Source organism: Carettochelys insculpta, chromosome 3 (assembly GCF_033958435.1).
Source record: "Carettochelys insculpta isolate YL-2023 chromosome 3, ASM3395843v1, whole genome shotgun sequence".
Taxonomy (NCBI): Eukaryota; Metazoa; Chordata; order Testudines; family Carettochelyidae; genus Carettochelys; species Carettochelys insculpta.
The window spans coordinates 202,941,456-202,960,665 of NC_134139.1; the positions used below are offsets into that span (position 1 = coordinate 202,941,456).

Here is a 19,210-nt window from a genome sequence, read left to right on the forward strand (position 1 = left end):
GAAATACATCACGAGGGCTTCTCTTTCCCAGCATACACCGCGGGGAGGGCAGCGCCGCGCTCAGGGTTTATTTCCGGTATGCCACAGCCGTCTCGTTTCCGGTCACCGTACCGCAAGATGGCAGCGCCTATTTTGCTTTTCCCTGCCTGCTGAGGCTGATTCCGTACACTAAGATGGCGGAGCCAGACTCATTTTCCCAGCGTGCCATGCGTGGAGACCCGTTCTGCCGCTTAGCCGGGACTGTGCCCCTTTCCCGGCATGCTTCGCGCCTCCCTCTCCCTGAACCGGTGTCCGTACGCTAAGATGGCGGCGCCCGGTCGTGGCTCCGCGGGACGGTTGGTGCAGTACGTGGTGCTGAGGGGGGACTTGCAGCGCGAGCCGCTCTCGTGGCCGTTGGGCGCCTTGGTGGCTCAGGCCTGCCACGCGGCCTTGGCGGTGGTGCATGCGCACTGCGGGCACGCGGACACCGGCGCTTACCTGGCGGAGGGGGACTGCATGAGGACTGTGGTGCTGGAGGTGAGCGGGGCATGGGGCAGTGTATGGCCCGTGGGCGGGGTGCTGGTCCGCGGGGAGGGCAGGGGTTGGCATGGGGCAGCGGCTCCCCCCCAGTCTACAGGAGTGGTGGAGCCTCATGAGGTGGCTGGGGTTGTGTGTGGCCTACACGGAGGGAGTCTGGGTGGGAGCGGCATCCTGCCCTGGAGAAGGGGCTGGTTGGGGCCCATGAGGGGTGGGGCATCGTATGGCCCTGGGGTAAGGTATGAGGCGGGGAGCGGGTCTGGGTGGGAGAAGAGCTGCACCCAGCCAAAGGGAGTGACTGTAGCCGGTGGGGGAGTGGGGCTTGGGCAGTGTAAGGCTGAGGTGGAGTGGGGAGCTGTGGAGAGGTTGGGAAGAGGGCTGAAGCCTTTGGAGCACAGGGTGCCAATAGCACCCTAAGGGGAGGAGGAAACAGAGAAGCCCAGGAGAAGAGGGTGGCAGCTGGCAGTGGGGTGTCACAAGGACCAAGGGGTGGGAGGCTCAGGTCTATGAGGGGAGAGGCTCATGAGGCACCTGCTGAGGATCGAGTAGCTTGAGGACTATGTGTAGGAGACACAGGAGGGCAGGGTGCTCTGTGCAAAATGCCCACATAAGGCGCAGCTCCTTGGTTGCCTGGCTTCACCTAGTGCTAAGGAATGTGTCAGTACTGCATTTCCCTGTAAACATCTTCATTCCTAAATGTAAAGGTAAAGCCTGCTAGGGATGTGGCTAGCGCTGTGCTCCTTATGCATGTGTTTCAAACACTAAAGAGACATCCTGTCAAAAGGAAGAGCTACGAAGCACTCTGCATCTGGTGATGTGAACCAGGAAAATGTCTCACAGAGCATTGTGACACGGATGCAGGCGCCTGCACAGGTTTGTGGCTCTGCAAAGCAGCAAGCTTATTTTCTGTGCTGTCAAAAAGCAGGATATTTGTTAGCCTCTGCTTTAGAGAAGGCAAAAAGCAAGTAAGACTGCAGAAAAGAGGATCAAGGAAAGCAAAACCAGAGGATCTGGTCACCCTGTAGGTTACCTCTCAGTCCCAATACTCCGTTGCTGGCAGATTCTAGCACATGAAACCCTGGAATTCAAACTACACTCATCCTTTGTTAAATGAGTACTTTATTTATGAGTACTTCCTTCAATGATGTCAAGTGTCAGAGGGGTAGCCATGTTAGTCTGGATCTGTAACAGCAACAAAGGGTCCTGTGGCACCTTATAGACGAACAGAAAAGTTTTGAGCATGAGCTTTCGTGAGCACAGACTCACTTTGTCAGATGCTGGTCTTGGAAATCTTCAGTGAGGGACACACACACCTACTCTAGTTCACTCAACAAGTGAACTCCTCCCTGCTAATACGAGCCTAACCCCCCATAGTCTGACCCCTGCCAGACTCACAGCCTCAACCTGCTGCAGGCTGCCCACCTGCCAGCCCCACGGCCCTAAACCGTGGCTGCCTGATCTCTCTCCCCTGCCCCCCCACCCACCGACTCTGCAGCCCCAAACCGCAGAAGCCTGAACCCCCCGTCGACCCAGCAGCCTGACCCCCTCTGCCGGCCCTGTGACCCCAAACCGTGGCAACCTGAACACCCACCACCCCGGCCCCAAACCACAGCAGCCTTAACCCTCCCGCTGGCCTCACATACCTAAAGCGCCGTGGCTGTAACCCCCCTGCCATCCTTGCAGACCTAAAGCACTGCAGCCTTAACTCCACCCCCCGGCCCTGCACACCTAAACCGCTGCAGCCTTAACCCCCTCCAACCGTCTGCCCATCCTCCACCCCCACAGCCCCTACCTGCTACCAGATTTTAATCCTCTCTCCCACTCATGGCCCCAAACTGCCCCAGTCTTTAACCCTCCCTAACCCAAGGTTCACTTACCTTTCAAAAGCAGCACCACATGCTGCCACTCCTTCCTCAAGTTAGGAGCACTAGGAAGCAAGCAGAGACTTTTACATGTATTTTGATGATAATTTAGTGTCCCCCTTATGAGTTTTCGCCTATGAGCAGAAAGTTGGGAATCCGTTGTGCTCGTATAGTGAGGGATGAGTGTACTTGTGGGGTCTACAAGTCCCACCCATTAATTGTATTAGAGAAATGCCATTGGCACAAAGAGAGAAGCATTTGTCAGGACAGCTACATTTGGTACAGTCAAGTGCCTGGTAGAACACTGCAGTACCAGAATTCCTAGACCATCTGTCAGTAGGGTGTTATTGTTTATTTCTATCCTGGGAGAGGAGAGTGTGGAGGATCACAACACAACCCTTTTATATTCAAATTCGGCACATTAATACATGGTTTAAGTCGTGATGGGAACTTTCTGAGTCACTATAGGGGCTCGTCTGCATACTTGGCTCAGTCTAATTCTTGACCTTCCCCCCCCACCCCTCCACTCTCTGATTTGCTCACCTTGATTATCTTTTTCTGATTTGTCCTCCTTGCTTACTGTTTTTGGTTCTCTGTGCCTTAAATATTGAGTCTGGTCTGGTCTGGCTGTGGTCTGAAGAAGTGGGTCTGTCCCACGAAAGCTCACCTAATAAACTATTTTGCTAGTCGTTAAAGTGCTACTTGACTGCTTTTTGTTTTGATAGTGTATAGACTAGCACGGCCTCCTCTCTGTTACTATTCAACACATTAGAAAGTTGTGTTTGTCAGAAACTTCTGCCTACGATGCCTTCCCTTGGTCTGAATAGCCAGAATAAAAATAACAGCAGGCATAACAATCCCTATCCCAAATCATTAGCTAATGAAGTATTTTTGTTGCTTGACAGTAGTAGAAAGTCATTGTTTATGTAGACTAAATGAGAAGGACACTACATGCACTTCTCAAATACCTTGCACATCAACGGCTCAAAGCATAGATGGGATATAAGTTCCATAATGACATGTTCTATCTCAAATGCAGGAGGTCTTACTGAATGCTGCTTTCCCTGTGCATCTCTATGAGCACAATGTGAGTACAGTTGTTAGAAAAAAATTATCCAGTTTTTAGCCATCTTTGCCTCTACAAAGGCATTGTATTCAGTGGCTGTCACCTGGGACTGAGAGTCAGGAAATCTGGGATCTGTTAGCGACTTCCTGTGTGACCTCTCTCTAGTTCATTTCCTCACCTGTATAATTGGGGATAATGACATGCTGTAAGGTGACAAGGTTTTCTTGTTTATCTAGCTGCAGTCGGATTACCTGTCTAAGCTATTTTTGGCATTAGTTGACGCTATCAGTCCCTCATTCCATATAAACTGGTCTCATTCAGAAGAAAAATATAGTTGTTCAGTTGAACCACAAATATTAAAAGGTATCCTTCCCTGTTGTTCCTTCACTTGTTTGTGGTAAGTCATCATCTCTTCCCCTAACCTATCTATTTCAGCAAGTACGTTTGCTGCTGGAACCATGGGTTTGTTTGCCTATAGACAGTGGAAGACCAGTAGGTGGCAATAGTTCTTTTCATAAATAGCTTTTGGGGCTTTGAGATGTGTATTTGGTAGTTTTCTGCATGTGAAATCTGTTTTGTTCCACAGTTGTTTGTATTCTGGTATAGCCGGACTGTAGCAATGCATGGAACAAGTTCACTGTACAATCTGCAGAGGGGGGTAGGGGGTGGGTGCGTGCGTGCGTGCGTGCACGTGCCATCTCTGTGAAATTGTAGCTGTTGGTACCTATCTGGCTTCAAGTCTTTGTATGTGCATCCACCTCAGAAAGGTCACATTAATATTTTGTTAGCATTGAGTTACAAGATGGTCTGATGTCACAATGAGACTTTTTCATTGTTCTAGCAAAAATGCCAGATGAGCCCACTGCAGCCTGCTTAGAATGACAAACGAGCCCTTAAGCACTGTCCTGCGATGACAGACTTATTATATGGTACCATCTACTGCAGGGATACTCACAGTTATGTGACTTGGGAGCCACATTTGCAAACACCATTAACCAAAAGAGCCCCAGGGCTATTTTATGCCTGGTGCACTACCCCCTCCCCCCACAATGTTATTATTTATATAACTATAAGTATAACCAAATACTCTAAAAAAATTTAATACAACAAAAACTAAGTTTACCTTAAACATTGGTTGGGTGAGCACACCATGCTGTTAAGTTTGTTGCTTTCACCGACACTTTTACCAGTCCATGCAGCAATGCTATTTACAACATTCCTTATATCCTCAGCCCTTGTGCCAGGGCCAACAAGAAGAGCTGTCCTTCCCAGAGCTTGTTCTGTCTCTGGGCAAAACTAGCTCTGTTCCTACACGCTCCTGGGGGTTGGCGGGGGGGGGCTCCCTTCTTCTAGGAGCACCACGAATCCACAGTGCTCCTGGAGGGAGCCTGGAAAGCTACACCTGAAAGAACCACATGAGACTTGCAAGCATTTAGGAAATTGAAACCTAACCCTAAAGAGCTTCCACTCTAAACTGGATGAATAATGGAAGGAAAAGGCTGCAAATGAGAGAGAGGGCAGGGAGGGAAAGCTGGAGATACACTGTAAAGAAAGCAGCAGCAGGGCTTGGCAAGAGCTTGGATGGATGAAGAGAGGTGTTGAGGATGCAAATCTGGATGCTGAAGGATAGATTATGTACTCAGTGGTGTGAGAGTGAGATGGGAGAAAGAACTGAGAGGGTGGGGTGGCAGCTCAGGTTTGATAGAACATGGACATCTGTGGGGAAGGGAGGGTGATGTTGTGGAAGCAACGAGGGTTCAGGGATAAGGGAGGAATTTCCTGCAAAGCAGATTTGTATTCAGCATTCAAAGGGTTAACACACATGGGTGGAAGTGATTAAACTGGTCCCTTGCAGTGTTGTCACTGGTAACACTGGACTTCATGGCCATATGTTCTTTTCGTAGAAAGGCTAATGGAGATAGACATCTCATAGAGTTGGAAGGGACCCCGAGAGGTCATCGAGTCTGGTCCCTGCTCTCTTGGCAGGACCAAGCGCCACCCCTGACAGACTTTTTTTTTTTTTTTTTTTTAAATCTATTTGCCCCAGATCCTTAAATGGCCTCCTCAAGGATGGAGCTCACAACACTTGGTTTACAAGGCCAATGCTCAAACCACTGAGCTATCCCTCCTCCTTTTAAGAGATCTGTACCACACCCCAGAGCTGGAAGGGACCTTGGGAGGTCACTGAGTCCAGTCCCCTGCCCTCTTGGCAGGACCAAGCACCAATCCTTTTTTAATTTACTTGCCCCAGATCCCTAAATGGCCCCCTCAAGGGCTGAGCTCACAACCCTGGGTTTAACAGGCCAATGCTGAAACTACTGAGCTTATCCCTTCCTTACAACCTTGAAAATTCCAGAGGCCATCTAGAGAGAAGAAATTTGAAGGGTTCTGTGTGCTGTCTGTTGGGTTGACATGTCACTTCATTGAAAAAAGTAGACATGGGTAGAGCTGTGCGTGGTTGCAACCCCCTGCACTATCCATTCGATGTGTGGGGAGAGCACCTGGAAAGGAAGCTGCTTACCTGCCTGTCATGTGCAGGAGCCGAACAGCCTTCTGTATGGACAGGATGTAGCTGGTGTTTGCTTCAGTTTCAGCAGGCTGAAGAAGGTGGTGGGGCTCAGGTGTGGGAAAGAAACATGGCAACCTTTATCTAGCCTTGAGCAGTGTGGTGGCTGAAACACCTGAAATGTTTAGTGAGGAGCTATGCAAGGCCCATGGGATGTAGAGCTTGTATATGCTGGGTGCCCATTTTAGTTCATTGTTCCCCATTTCTGAATACGTTGGGCACTTGAATAATCATCATGGCTGAAGTTTTTAATAAAAATCACAGACAGGTCACGGGCAACAAAAAATTCATGGAGGTCCATGACTAACTAAAAATATTCATGACAAAATGGGGTCCCTGCGTTGCTTGCAGTGGCTGGACACCTGTGAGGACCCACTTGGAGCTCCAGGGGCCACCAACCAGGCATGTGTTGGAAGATCCAGGTTCTCCTGCCAACTGTGGCAGCTTGGAGCGCCTGGGGGCCCTGCTGCTCCTGCTTGCCAGGAACTCTGGAATACCCCTGCTGGCTGCAACAGATCAGAGCTGCAGGGTCCTTCTGTTCCTTGCAGTGGCTTGGAGCTTCTGGGGGCCTGTGGCAACCGAGAGCTGTGGTGTAAGCCTGCACCTACCGTGGTTGGAGCTCCGAGCAGCCAGGGGCTGCAGCGTCCCCCTGCTGTCCACGATGGCTCAGAGTTCCTTGAAGCCTGTTGCATGGTCGTGGCTGGGAGCTGCAAGGTATCCCAGCTGCTCAATGAAGTCACAGAAATCTCTGGAAGCCACATAGTTGGTGACCTCCATGATAAAATCATAGTCTTAATAATCATCTCTGTTTATAATGTGCTAATAGTGTGGCATCTGGGTGCCAGTCCAATATGGGTTGATTGGATTGTCTAATAAATTCTCCTTCAGAGTCCTTTTCTGCTGGTTCCAGGGAGAGAGTGCCTTTCTCACACTAGCTGTCCAGGCACCTCCCCCTCATGTAGATGCAGTTTAAGCTGACAAGAAGAAGTTTTCCTGCTGTCTAAGTAAATCACTACCCCAAACAGTGCTATGTCATAAGATGCACTCTTCTTTTGGCTCAGTTGCATGTACATCAGGGGATTTGCTAGCATAGCTGTGCTTTTGTAGCGTAGATTAAAGTTTAGACTCTGAGCTTGTCAGGACACAGAGGCTACGTCTACACGTGCACGCTACATCGAAATAGCTAATTTCGAAGTAGCGACATCGAAATAGTCTATTTCGATGAATAACGTCTACACGTCCTCCAGGGCTGGCAACGTCGATGTTCAACTTCGACGTTGCTCAGCCCAACATCGAAATAGGCGCCGCGAGGGAACGTCTACACGCCAAAGTAGCACACATCGAAATAAGGGAGCCAGGCACAGCTGCAGACAGGGTCACGGGGCGGACTCAACAGCAAGTCGCTCCCTTAAAGGGCCCCTCCCAGACACACTTTCATTAAACAGTGCAAGATACACAGAGCCAACAACTAGTTGCAGACCCTGTATATGCAGCACGGACCCCCCAGCTGCAGCAGCAGCAGCCAGAAGCCCTGGGCTAAGGGCTGCTGCCCACGGTGACCACAGAGCCCCGCAAGGGCTGGAGAGAGAGTATCTCTGAACCCCCCAGCTGATGGCCGCCATGGAGGACCCTGCTATTTCGATGTTGCGGGACGCGGATCGTCTACACGTCCCTACTTCGACGTTGAACGTCGAAGTAGGGCGCTATTCCCATCCCCTCATGGGGTTAGCGACTTCGACGTCTCGCCGCCTAACGTCGATTTCAACTTCGAAATAGCGCCCGACGCGTGTAGCCGCGACGGGCGCTATTTCGAAGTTACTGCCGCTACTTCGAAGCAGCGTGCACGTGTAGACGCAGCTAGACTGTGACATCTAAAGTGTTAGGCACTCCTCAGCATGGTGTATTACTAATCATGTGTGCCCTGTTGTGACACTTTCCCCAGTAATAGTCCTTAGCAGTCCTTTGAATCACAGGAAAGTGAAGTCTCCCCATCACTCCTGGTGAATTACAGACTTGAGTTACCTTCCAGAATTGGACTTATTTTGGACAATAAATAAAATGGAGGCTTTGCCTCAGTTCAAGATTTCTGTGTGCCTTTGGAAGGGTTAATTTCTAGACACCTTTGGAAGAGTTACCACGATACTGGGGATTAACTTTGTGTGGGTCCCTGTGATGTTTCAGCGGCATAGTTATTCTTGTTCTATTCCTAGAAAGCTGTGAAGTATTCTGCACCAGCAATGGTTGCTGTATTCCATCAGAACTGGCTGCATTTCAGTAACACATGCATGATCCTTCTCTCTATGTTTTGCATATATCGTCAAACTGCTTTGAAATCCTTTTGATAGGGTGTAACTAGAAAGTGGTGTTAGAATATCTGTGTCTGTGGGGAGGAGCAGTGTGGATGTCTGATCAGTCACCACAAGAGTTGCCTTTACTGCTATATTCCCATCAGAATCTCACTTTGAGCTCACAGTGAATTTTTCACTCCCCTTTTCTCTAGGCGCTGGATGAAGGTGCCTTGACGATGTTAGCTGAGACTCTCAAGGAACACAACGTCGATCATAAAGTTTGGATAGAACAGCCAGAGAACATAGCTACTTGCATTGCGCTTAGACCCTATCCCAAGGAGGAAGTGCACCAACATCTGAAGAAGTTCAAATTGCTCAAATGACCTTCACAGTGGCTTCCCATTGCAGAGCCTCACCTTCATCACCTCGTACAGATTGAACCAGAACATGTAGCTTTCCTGGTTGCAAAACTTGGAGACAATAAAGCTGCATGTGTCCTAAGAGCATCATTTTAAGATGCATCTGTTGAAAAACGCATACCTCTTTTACTGCATGTTGCTGGCAATTTTAAATGGTTAAAGCCAATACTTTTCTATGGAGATGATGAAACACTCATGCCTTTTGCTTCTGTGGAATGTATTAATGTCACTTATTCCAGAATAAATATTCACTTCTCAGCCTTTAGCCATCAAAATTGCATGGAGCAAAGATGGAAAAGATTAAATGGAACATTTTGTGTCTGTCCCAGGCAAAGTGGGGCTTTTCCCTACAATAGACTGACCAGATAGTTGCACTTATTTTTAGATCATTCCAGGAAAGGAGCTTCTGCAGCTTGGGGGAAAATATTCTTTAGATCAGCAGGTCCTGGAACAGAAATTTTCTCATCCATTCAGCTTCTCTCTGATGCTGAATTCGCCTGCCATGGCCTGCAGAGAGTAGGTAACAGTGAGATCCCACATAGTCTGTCCTGCTGTAGCTGTTTTAGTTCTGTATGAAGATCAGAACCATCAAATAACTGCCCTGTGTGGTACTGCCAGCTCTGCTGCTGCTCAGCCGTGGTAGGTTTCCTTCGCCTGGTTCCACGTACAACTGGCAATATTGCCTTGTCTCTCTCTGATTCACCTCCATGCTGCTTCTCTGCTTGGGAGTTAAATCCCAGTTCTTTTGCACCCAACAGCCTCATGATCACTCACATTCCTCCCTCAAATTCCCTCTTTTTACCTTCATTTGAACTGCAGCAGCTCTGCATCCAGCACAAGTCCTGATGCTGTTTTTCCCCCCAGCAAAAGACAAGGGAAAGCTTAAAAATTTGTTCTTCACATAAGGAATGAGTGAGAGTAAATACAATTCATAGCTGGAGGCAAGAAGAGCTGTTACTGAAGACACAGCTTTAACCTGTGGGCCAACTGTTCAATGCTCCCACTGTTAAATACAAATGCCTTTTGCCTGAGGCCTCATTTGTTGGCGTTTTGTGATGCCACATTGCTGCAGGGTCTAACTGTGAGTTTTAAAAAAAGCTGTGTCTTGACTAAAGCCAAGCATTCAGCTTGCATCCCCTCAAGGGGTTAATGCAATATGTACAGCAAGGGTTAACGATGCCCTTTGTAGAAAGGGTTAGCATAGCTGTTTCTTGGATAGAATTTAGAAAGTCCCACAATTAGGTACAAAGTCAGCCTAGCTCTGGGCCATTAGCTTGCTGTTGAAGGGAAGCCGATCAAAGAGCCCTGTCAAAGCTAAAGGAAATGCAAAAAGCAGGCTGCTGGTGAGAGAGCTCCACTTCAGCAAGCCCTCCCCCCCCCCGAGGTATGGCTCCATGCAGCTGTAGCTGGCCATGGAAAAGGCTTGACTGTTTCATAAACCACATTAGTTCATTGTGCAGGTAAGTCTCATTTGCTCACGTGGGGCTGTGAAGTGCCAGTTCTTATTTCAGTTGTTCTGGGTTGAAAATAAATAATTCTTTACCAGTCTCATGTTTGCTCTGGCTTCAGCTTACTGGGCTTGCAGACTGAGCGCTATTAAGAGGCCCCTTTGATACGATTTGAGGGGTTATAGACCCTAGCCATCCAAGTACAGTTGCTCCTGCGTCCATCCTTGAAGGTCTGAGCAGATGTGCTCAGACAGAGAGGCTTTGCTCTAGGAGTGACAGGTGTGTGCATTTGCCTTTCCACTGGAAGGCGGTATATTCCATATAATTATTAGCCTGTCTCAAGAGGCTTGCAGCCAAATGTGCTTACTTATGTAATGGTCTTGAGTCCTGTCCTGGGGGAATGGAGGATGGCAGGAAACGCATCACCACCTGCAGTCTACTTCAGGCTTTAACACTGACAAAATTCCTGCTATCACTGATGACAGGTGAATTGAATAGATCAACCATAGGCCACTGAGGCTTGTGAGTGGTCTGCACGGACGACCCTCCTTCCGCTCAATGGGCTCCAAGATTGTCGTAACAAGACGGTCTCGGGATAGGGTAGTTTTGTTAACTGCGATTGTGCGCCTAGAATTGGTGGGGTGTTTCTGAACTATAGCAATGCTTTGATTGGCTGCAAAGGGAGCAGTGGCTCTCACAGTCCATGTTGTGCACAGTCAGCCCACATCACACTTCATGTGCCCTTGTGTTACGTGTTCACTTTTATAGGAATAAACTATGTAGATGGAAACCAGCAGAATCTGGCTACCCTGTCCTTGGGCAACAGTAAACAAAATATCTCATGGGTTACACATAGAACCCCCCCAATGGGCTGCAGGTTGGCCATGCTGGAAATAGATGTTTGGAGGTGAGGCCTTGGATTTTTCAAATACCCCTCAAGAAAGCATGGCTGTAGTGAACCATCTTAAATTCACATGCACCTGTGACCTGCTCATGGGTGATCCTGCACTTTACTGCAGCTGCATATCTCCTGTGATAAAGAAAATGTGGTTGGCTGCCAGGAGGGCACCAGCTTTAAAACCTCTACTGATGTGTTACTCTACATAATTATTTTGTATGATGGCTGTTTCCATATAAGGTTAAACAAGAGAAGGGAAAACTACTGGCTAAATGGGCCAAATCCTGCAATACCACCAGTAGCATAAATTGTGCAGTAAGCTACTCATGTCAGGACAGCGTTGGACATTTTCATAAATATACTGCCTCCTTTTTGATGAACAGCAACTAAATAATTTCTCTTTAAATCAGCTCACCAGTAACTTCAATGGGGAAGCTTCCCTGAAAAGGATCACCTGGGTCTAAACATTATTAATTCTTGAATGACTTTTAGCCAAATGCCTCTAAGCAGTAGGCAGACACTAAAGGATTGCACCCCATGCTCTTGTGAGGTAATATTTCCTTGGGGTGGGAGGGCAGCAGGGGAGATTTGGAGTCAGTCATCCAGCGAGACAGTGGAGCAGGTGAGAGCAAAAGATAAGCGTCCTGAGCCTCATCCTCCTGCAGTATCTCTCTTAATATCTAGAGAGAGTCAGTTGCTATTCCCATTGACTAGCGATACAGGGGCAAGGCTACATGTCGATCTGGGGTTGGCGCACAATTGTCCTTCCCCTACAAGCTAATGGGGAGCCTCATGAGAGGAGCATTTGGCTGAGTTCTCCCAACTGGAGGCAGATGGTATTTTCATTCCAGTTTGCCTGTATAGTCTATTGAAACTTTCCCTTTGGGCTTCCAGTTTAATTCAGTGCAGTGCTAAAGCTGGTTGCTCTTGTCAGGGATAGAATAAGCAGACTGCAACCAGAAAGCCAATTTTTAAATGACTTTATTTACAATAAACAATATAATTAAACATTGAATAAAGCTGATACTGTAACAGCAGAAAGCAAGAGTTAATCAAGCAGCTGAAGAAATATGCGTCATTTTAAATACAGGAAAAAGATTCAAAAGAGTCACTGTTAAAAATAGCATTTATGTTAAGACAAAAGTGCTCTCTAAATGCCTCTTTGCAAATCAGAGTTGTTAAATGCAAGATTGATCAATTTTTCCATCTTTCGGTGCAGTCTCTCCATTTTCCCTAACCAGGGAAACCTAATGATGAGATTTTTCAGAATATGAATTCATCTTTAAGTAGGATCAGTTGAAATAAAATGGTATTTGGCGAAACCAAAATACAAGTTCATGCCGGAGGAAGTTTGGGTCATTTTTTAAAATTACAAAATTGCTTTCCTCTATGGGAATTTTCTTGGAAAAAAGGAACATATGAAGCACTTTTTGAAAAGGAAATACTTAAGATCTGTGGTGACTGATTCTCTTCTCATTACCATCAATCAGGAGTAACTTTGTTGGCATGGCCAGCACTAACCTAAAATGGGAGGGAAGTCAGGATTTATGTTCTCTGATTCATTTTCATGTTCTCCCCTCTCTGTTTTAATAGGGAGTTAATAATGGCTTCTCTAGAGTTCCTTGTAACCAGGCAGCAGAGGCTGTGATAGGGAGGTACTGAAAACACCACTGAATATGGTTTTTCCCTAGCTGGCAATCTGACAGTGATGTACCCTAATGTTTCAGGGCCTGAGTTACAGGCCATAGAAGCCCTCAGTGTTACTACTGAAACCATTTCATAGCCAGTGCCTTGCTTTCATCCATGCCTTTATAAAACAGCATTGTTTCATGGGAGAACAATGCACATTAGAGCTTCTGAGGTGTTCTAGGATGGCTCAGAACAGTCTGGGCCATCAGCTCATCTTATGCCAGAGCAGCTGGGGGACAGGGTGGAGATCAGCATTCCAGTAGCAGCAGGCAGCATAAAGTCCTTGCTGTTCTTGTGCCTTGAGTCAATATTGAACCCCAAGCATTGGACTAAAGGCGCCATTGTTCAGGCAAGATGTACAACCACCATCCTAACCACTTAGATCTTTTCATGCAGTGACATGATTGATGAAGATAGCTCCTGAGCTCCACAACCCAACTAGACACTTAATGTTGTCCAGCCCTAAAACAGGGCCAGCAACAACTTCATTTAAAAACTTTGTAATTTCTTCTCAATGCCCAATGGAGACTATGCTTTTAGCGCTTGAGTCACGGTTTTATTCTGTTAAAGCTAGAACAACAAGAAGTCCTGTGGCACCTTGTGGACTAAGATTTTGGGGCACAAGCTTGTGTGGGCAAAGACCCACTTCACTACATTGCATCCGATGAAGCAGGTCTGCCCACGAAAGCTTATGCTCTGAAGTGTGTTAGTCTATAGGGTGCACCAGGATACAAACCACCACCACTACCCCTCTGCTACTTTTAAATGTTAACAACATGACCAGAGACACACAAACAGGATGACAGACTCTCCCTTCAGACTGGTGTAAATCCAGCAGCACTTTACTTCAGTGGTGTTACTCCAGGTTTACATACCGACCCAGAGCAGTGTCCATCACTGGGCCTATGATGCTACAGAATACCCGAAGCCCGAGCGTCTTCAGGCAAACTCTGCAAGTCAACCCTGGTGCAGCTCCATCCCTAACAGCAATGGTGGAATTTTCATTGTAGCCAGGATTCTGGTGTGATTACACTTGTCACACACTATCTATATTATGATTTTTCCTGCAGGAGTTGCACAAGGGATGAACAATAGTTATGGACAAGGCCTCAGATTTCAATATCAAGCAGCTGGTTCTCCCTAAGATTGCACACAGGTTTATCTATATTTTTCCTTGATTAAGAGGAGGTGATGAGTCAGCTGAGTTTATCAGTATTACACTGCACTTTTGGGAGACTTGCTGAAGCTTTAAAGTACTGTACTAACATTAATTACAAGGATAAAGCTGTGACTTAGTTCCTACCTGGGTTGGTGGCAAGTCTAGGAATATTTGGATTTATACATTTGTTCACTTGCAGGCAGCCCCATCTACTTTTGAAGGTGACTTGGGGAAAAATAGGTTTGAACATTTCTTTCCATGAAAAATGTTTTGTTGGGGGCAGGAGTTTTTTTTTTTTTTTTAAACCGTTATTTGCCCATTTGCTTTTTACTTGAAATACTGGGCATGTTAAACCTACTTTCACCCTTGGAGGATTCAGCTCTGTGGACGCTGAGGCCTTAATGAAAACAGAAATAGAAGAATGTGTGTGAAATGAATTTTAAGAGAAGAGATTTTTCTGTCCATTATGAGTTAAACAGTCTCATTAGAAATAGTTTTCCCTCTTAATCAAGTTACATGTGCAGAGTTTCTTACATAATCTATAAAATCTCCATTCCTTGAAGACGTGCTCAGGAGAAACGGGTGAGCCAAGACCTGAATTTGTAATGTAAACAATCAGCAGCCAAATAAATGTGAAAGGAATCCAAGCCAGCATGCTTTCAGGCACTCCGTACATCATAAAGAAGCAAGAAGAGGTGAAAAAAACCAGTTTTCTATCCTTTTTCAGCATCTCCTTTAAAAATCACAGTGGAACCCCAGGGCATAGGAAAACGTTATAGTCAACTAAAAAATTCCACAGCATTTTCTAGTAATGCTCGAAACCACTACACCTCTGCCCACGCTTCGTACCGTGTCAGGAACCATGCTAGTAGGGTATGATGGTACTTTTTATTTAATAAGACTAGAGGTGAAACCAGCAAAGAGGGTAGGCTTATAAATGACCAGAATACAAGTTTGTTTATTTATTCCACTGTGTTTTCTCACTTAGATCACTTGCAAACAATTTTTCTAAAAAAAAAATCCACCTACTGAAAACTAATCCCTGAATGAGGAACGCATGCAAGCAGCAAGGAGGTAAATTATGCCTCTTGGGGGAAAAAACAGCCAGCATGCACTGGGGCTCTGCTGCAAAATAGCTGCCACTTTCTTGTCCTAGGATCTGGATTTCTATCTTTAAATGTTCAGAACTGTGGCAAAGAACGATATGGATGTGTGAGAGTGTTTCCTGGATTAAAAAAAATGTGCAAAGATAAACTACTTGCATATAATTATTGATTGGGGTAACATGGACAACATTAGCTAAGCAACCCCACTGAAAACACCCCCAGTCACTTATGTGACTAATTTGAGGCTTTGGATGTTCAGTTCTTCATGTCTTTGCCAGCCCTGATAAACTCCCCTTGCTTTATATACATATATATATATATAGAGAGAGAGAGAGAGAGAGGAAAAAAAAACCCTCTCAGAACTGGAGGGGACTTTGTCTAGTCCAGTCTCCTGCCCTCACAGCAGGGCCTCTCACCCTCCCTGGCAGATTTTTTTTTGGTTAATCTATTTGTGCCTCAGATCCCTAACTGGCCCCTTGAAGTGCTGAGCTCCCACCCCTGGGTTTAGCAGGCCCATGCTCAAACCACTGAGCTATCCCTCCCCTGATGAAGCCAGGCCACTCTTCTGGCAGCTTCACTAATGAAAACTGGGCTTTCTCGGGATCATATGTTGTTATCAGGCACCTCCATTGAAACAAAAAGACTCCCTGGGAAAGGGTCATGGCATAATTTCATTGGCCCCTTATGGCAAACAATCATTAAGGCCTCCAATCCCACAGCTCCATTTGCCTGGGAGTAGGGGCCTGCCTGTCACCTGCTCACAGAGCTCAAGCTGTTGCTGTGCTGAGACAGGGGGAGATGCTGCACTGGCTGTTTTAGATAGGGGGTTGTTCCTTGGTGTTACTACTGGAGCTGTTGGTGGGAATTCAATACCAGGGCAGAAGCCTGTTTGCAATCATTTGAATGGTTCCTACTTAGCTGGAATCAAAGTGTGTTCTTTGGGTCTCTGAATCCCAGAGCTTATCCAGACGGTCTCTGGGATCTATCCCAAGGCTCTGTTGGCCTTTTGCATTTATACACTTCCTCTGCGCAGCAGTTTCCAGACTCCTGTCTCATGAGTTAGTGACCCTGAGATGCATTTCTAAATGCCTCCTCTGGCTGGGGATGTTTTGGTGTCAATGCAACATGACACCACACGTGCGCGATCCTGTTCTGAAATGCCAAACAAAACAAACTAGGTTTTCAGGACGGCTGATTGGGCAGGAAATATGACGGCTTTGAATTGGGTAGACTGCCACATAGAGAGTGTGTTGGCTGGGGGGGCACTGTTGGCACTAATTTCTGGTTGACTGCCACCTGTCTCCTGCTTTGGTCAGTAACAGCTGGGGCTGGAATGCACAAGCGCTGCCTCTCCTTCCCAAACACACACGAACCCCTAGAGTCCACTGCTTTCTGGGGCAGGCATCCAACAGGGGCTGGGAAGCGGCCTGCAAGGAACTGCACCGTGCGTGCACATCGCAACGGGAGTGCTATTCCACAGACGAGTTCAAGGCCCAGCCCGTTACTGCTGCGCCTCAAATCCTTAGGCTACGTCTTGCCAAGTGATGGCTGCTCCCAGTGCTCATGGAAACAAAAAACAACCACCCTGTAGCAGTTTAAAGACAAACAAAATAATTTATTAGGCGACGAGCTTTTGTGGGACAGACCCACCTCTTACTTTGTTAAGTGCTACAGGGCTGCTTTTTTGTTTTGATAGGATCCAGGCTAACACGGAGACCTCTCTGTCACAGCTCTCATGGGTGTTTTGCACATGGGACACTGAACTCAGTGAGCAATCAGGTGCCCTACAGGAACTGTTCATGCCTGAGTAGGTCAAGACAGAACTAGAAAAGGAAATGAGCTGAATGGCCTTTTACATCTCGCCCCCACCCTCCTGTGACCACAACAGAACACACTCCCACACCGCAGCATAGAAAATTAGGCAGCATTTGGAAGTTCCCCTGGTGGCTAGGTTTTGGCCATGCCAGAGGAAAAGGGGGACGGGGGAAAGTATGCATTGACATCACTCACGCAGTTACCAGACACAGCCCCTTCCACAGGGCAGCAGCAACTGACCACAGCATCTAAAAAGCAAAAGTAGTGTTTTACCTAGAGATCAACTGGGAAGCCCCTAATCCAGCCACCATATCAGCTCCTGTGTGACACCTGTTACTTAGGCAGAGCCACCAACAGTCACAGGATTTAGGTACCCACTCATCTACGTTCATCCCCTTCCTTCTCCAGTTCATTTGCCCCTTAGCTTTACGAAGCAGAAGGAGAAAGGGAAAACTCCACATCTACCCTCTCTGACTTAATGACTGCTAAACCTAAGGCCAGGGTTCTGAACTGGAACTCCACATTCCAGAAACACTGGGATTTTACCAGGCAACAGATTCGTGGTGGGATCTGGGTTGCTGTTGGTTAAGACAGATGGGTTCTAAGGCACACCAGCAGCAAGGTATACCAACAGTAGAATTATATCAATGGCCATAGCAGGCTCATGATCATCTTTCTTCTATAGCACTCCCCATCCAAGGGCTGCAAATCCACAGACTGACAAGCGTTGCTGAAGCAGACAGCACACCAACATTCCTGTAGATTTGTCAAGACCCATTTTTGCTATATTGCCTGCAAGTCAGCCAGCTGAGGTACACCATTGGGATTGACAGCATTCTGGTTGTGTGTTTCTACCCATCTCCTCCTCCCTTAGGGATGTTGCGTGGCTTTTTATAGTGTGAGTTTATAGGAGCAGGGAGCTGTGTGTCGACAGCCCTGCAGGATGGGTAGTACTGCAATGCAGGGAATGGGGAAACTGAGGCAGGGTGCTTGAGGTCCATGTTTTCAAAAGGCTGCCTCTAATTTTGGATATGCCCATTTTTAGGTGCCTCTTAAACAGCAGGTGGTGGGGTTCTGAGGTGCTCAGCTCTGCAGGTACTCATCCCCACTGAAATCTGAAACTAGGAGCCCCACAATCCAGGCCCCCACCACTAGAGGCCGCTTCTGACAATTTGGTCCTGAGTGATTTCAAATTCAGGGATTCTAAGGCCAGAAGGGGTGACTGGATCATCCAGTCTGAGCTCCTGGGTCGCACAGGCCATTAGATTTCATCCAGTTACCCTGCGTTGAGCTTTAGAACATCTGCTGGGGTAAAGCCAATCTTCTGGACAGGCAGCCAGTCTTGATTTGAAAAGACCACAGTAGTTTGTTCCAATGCCTAATCCCCTTCACGACTACAAATCTGTGCCTTATTTTGAACGTGAATTCATCTGGTGTCAGTGTCCAGTCATTAGTCTTTGTTTTGCCTCTCTGGGATAGCTTGAAAAGACCTTTAGTCCCTGCTGTTGTCCCCTGGGAAGGCAGACAGCCACCGTAATCCACCAAGGCTACATAGAAACCTACAGCAGAGCCTGGAAGCGAGGTCCGGGCCTTGAATGGCAGGGCCAACCTTCCACACATGGGAACATAAGAACATAAGAACATAAGAACATAAGAATGGCCATACTGGGTCAGACCAAAGGTCCATCAAGCCCAGCATCCCATCTGCCGACGGTGGCCAATGCCAGGCGCCCCAGAGAAGGAGAACAGAAGACAAGTGATTTATCTCCTGCCATCCATCTCCTGCCCTTGTTATGAAGGCTAGGGCACCATACTTTATCCCTGGCTAATAGCCATTTATGGACCTGACCTGCAAAAATTTATCAAGCTCTTTTTTAAACCCTAATAGAGTCCTGGCCTTCACAGCCGCCTCGGGCAAGGAGTTCCACAGGTTGACTGTGCGCTGTGTGAAGAAAAATTTCCTTTTATTAGTTTTGAACCCACTACCCATCAATTTCATTTGGTGTCCCCTAGTTCTTGTATTATGGGAAAAGGTAAATAATTTTTCTATATTCACTTTCTCCACTTCTATATTTTTCTATATTCACTTTCTATATTCACTTTCTCCAAACCGTCATTTGTTTTGGGCATGCCTATTTGGGCTGTGTAACTTCAGTTCAAACTAAAGTCCATTCATCTCCAATTGCACATGGAAATTGTGTGGACTCCTTCAGTTCTTCATGCTGCAAACTTGGCAAGGAGGTTTCTTGTGCTAGATGAAGCCTGGAGGAAAAAGACCTTTGGAAAACTAAAAATGCTAGACCTTTGTTTTCCTCACAGAGGCTGTGAAATGGTTTGGTGGCTGGACAAGGAAAGGCTAGAGATGGCAGGGATTCCAT

At 47.1% G+C, this 19,210-nt stretch overlaps 1 protein-coding gene across 1 annotated transcript; it reads left to right on the forward strand.

Annotated features, from left to right (window-relative positions):
* The first annotated feature begins 164 nt into the window (after positions 1–164).
* PTRHD1 (peptidyl-tRNA hydrolase domain containing 1) lies at positions 165–10,262 on the forward strand. Its single transcript, XM_074989033.1, has 2 exons — positions 165–516; positions 8,511–10,262. Exons 1-2 carry the CDS (start codon positions 259–261, stop codon positions 8,679–8,681), a joined length of 429 nt encoding a protein of 142 aa, XP_074845134.1. The 5' UTR covers positions 165–258; the 3' UTR covers positions 8,682–10,262.
* The last annotated feature ends 8,948 nt before the right edge of the window (positions 10,263–19,210 follow it).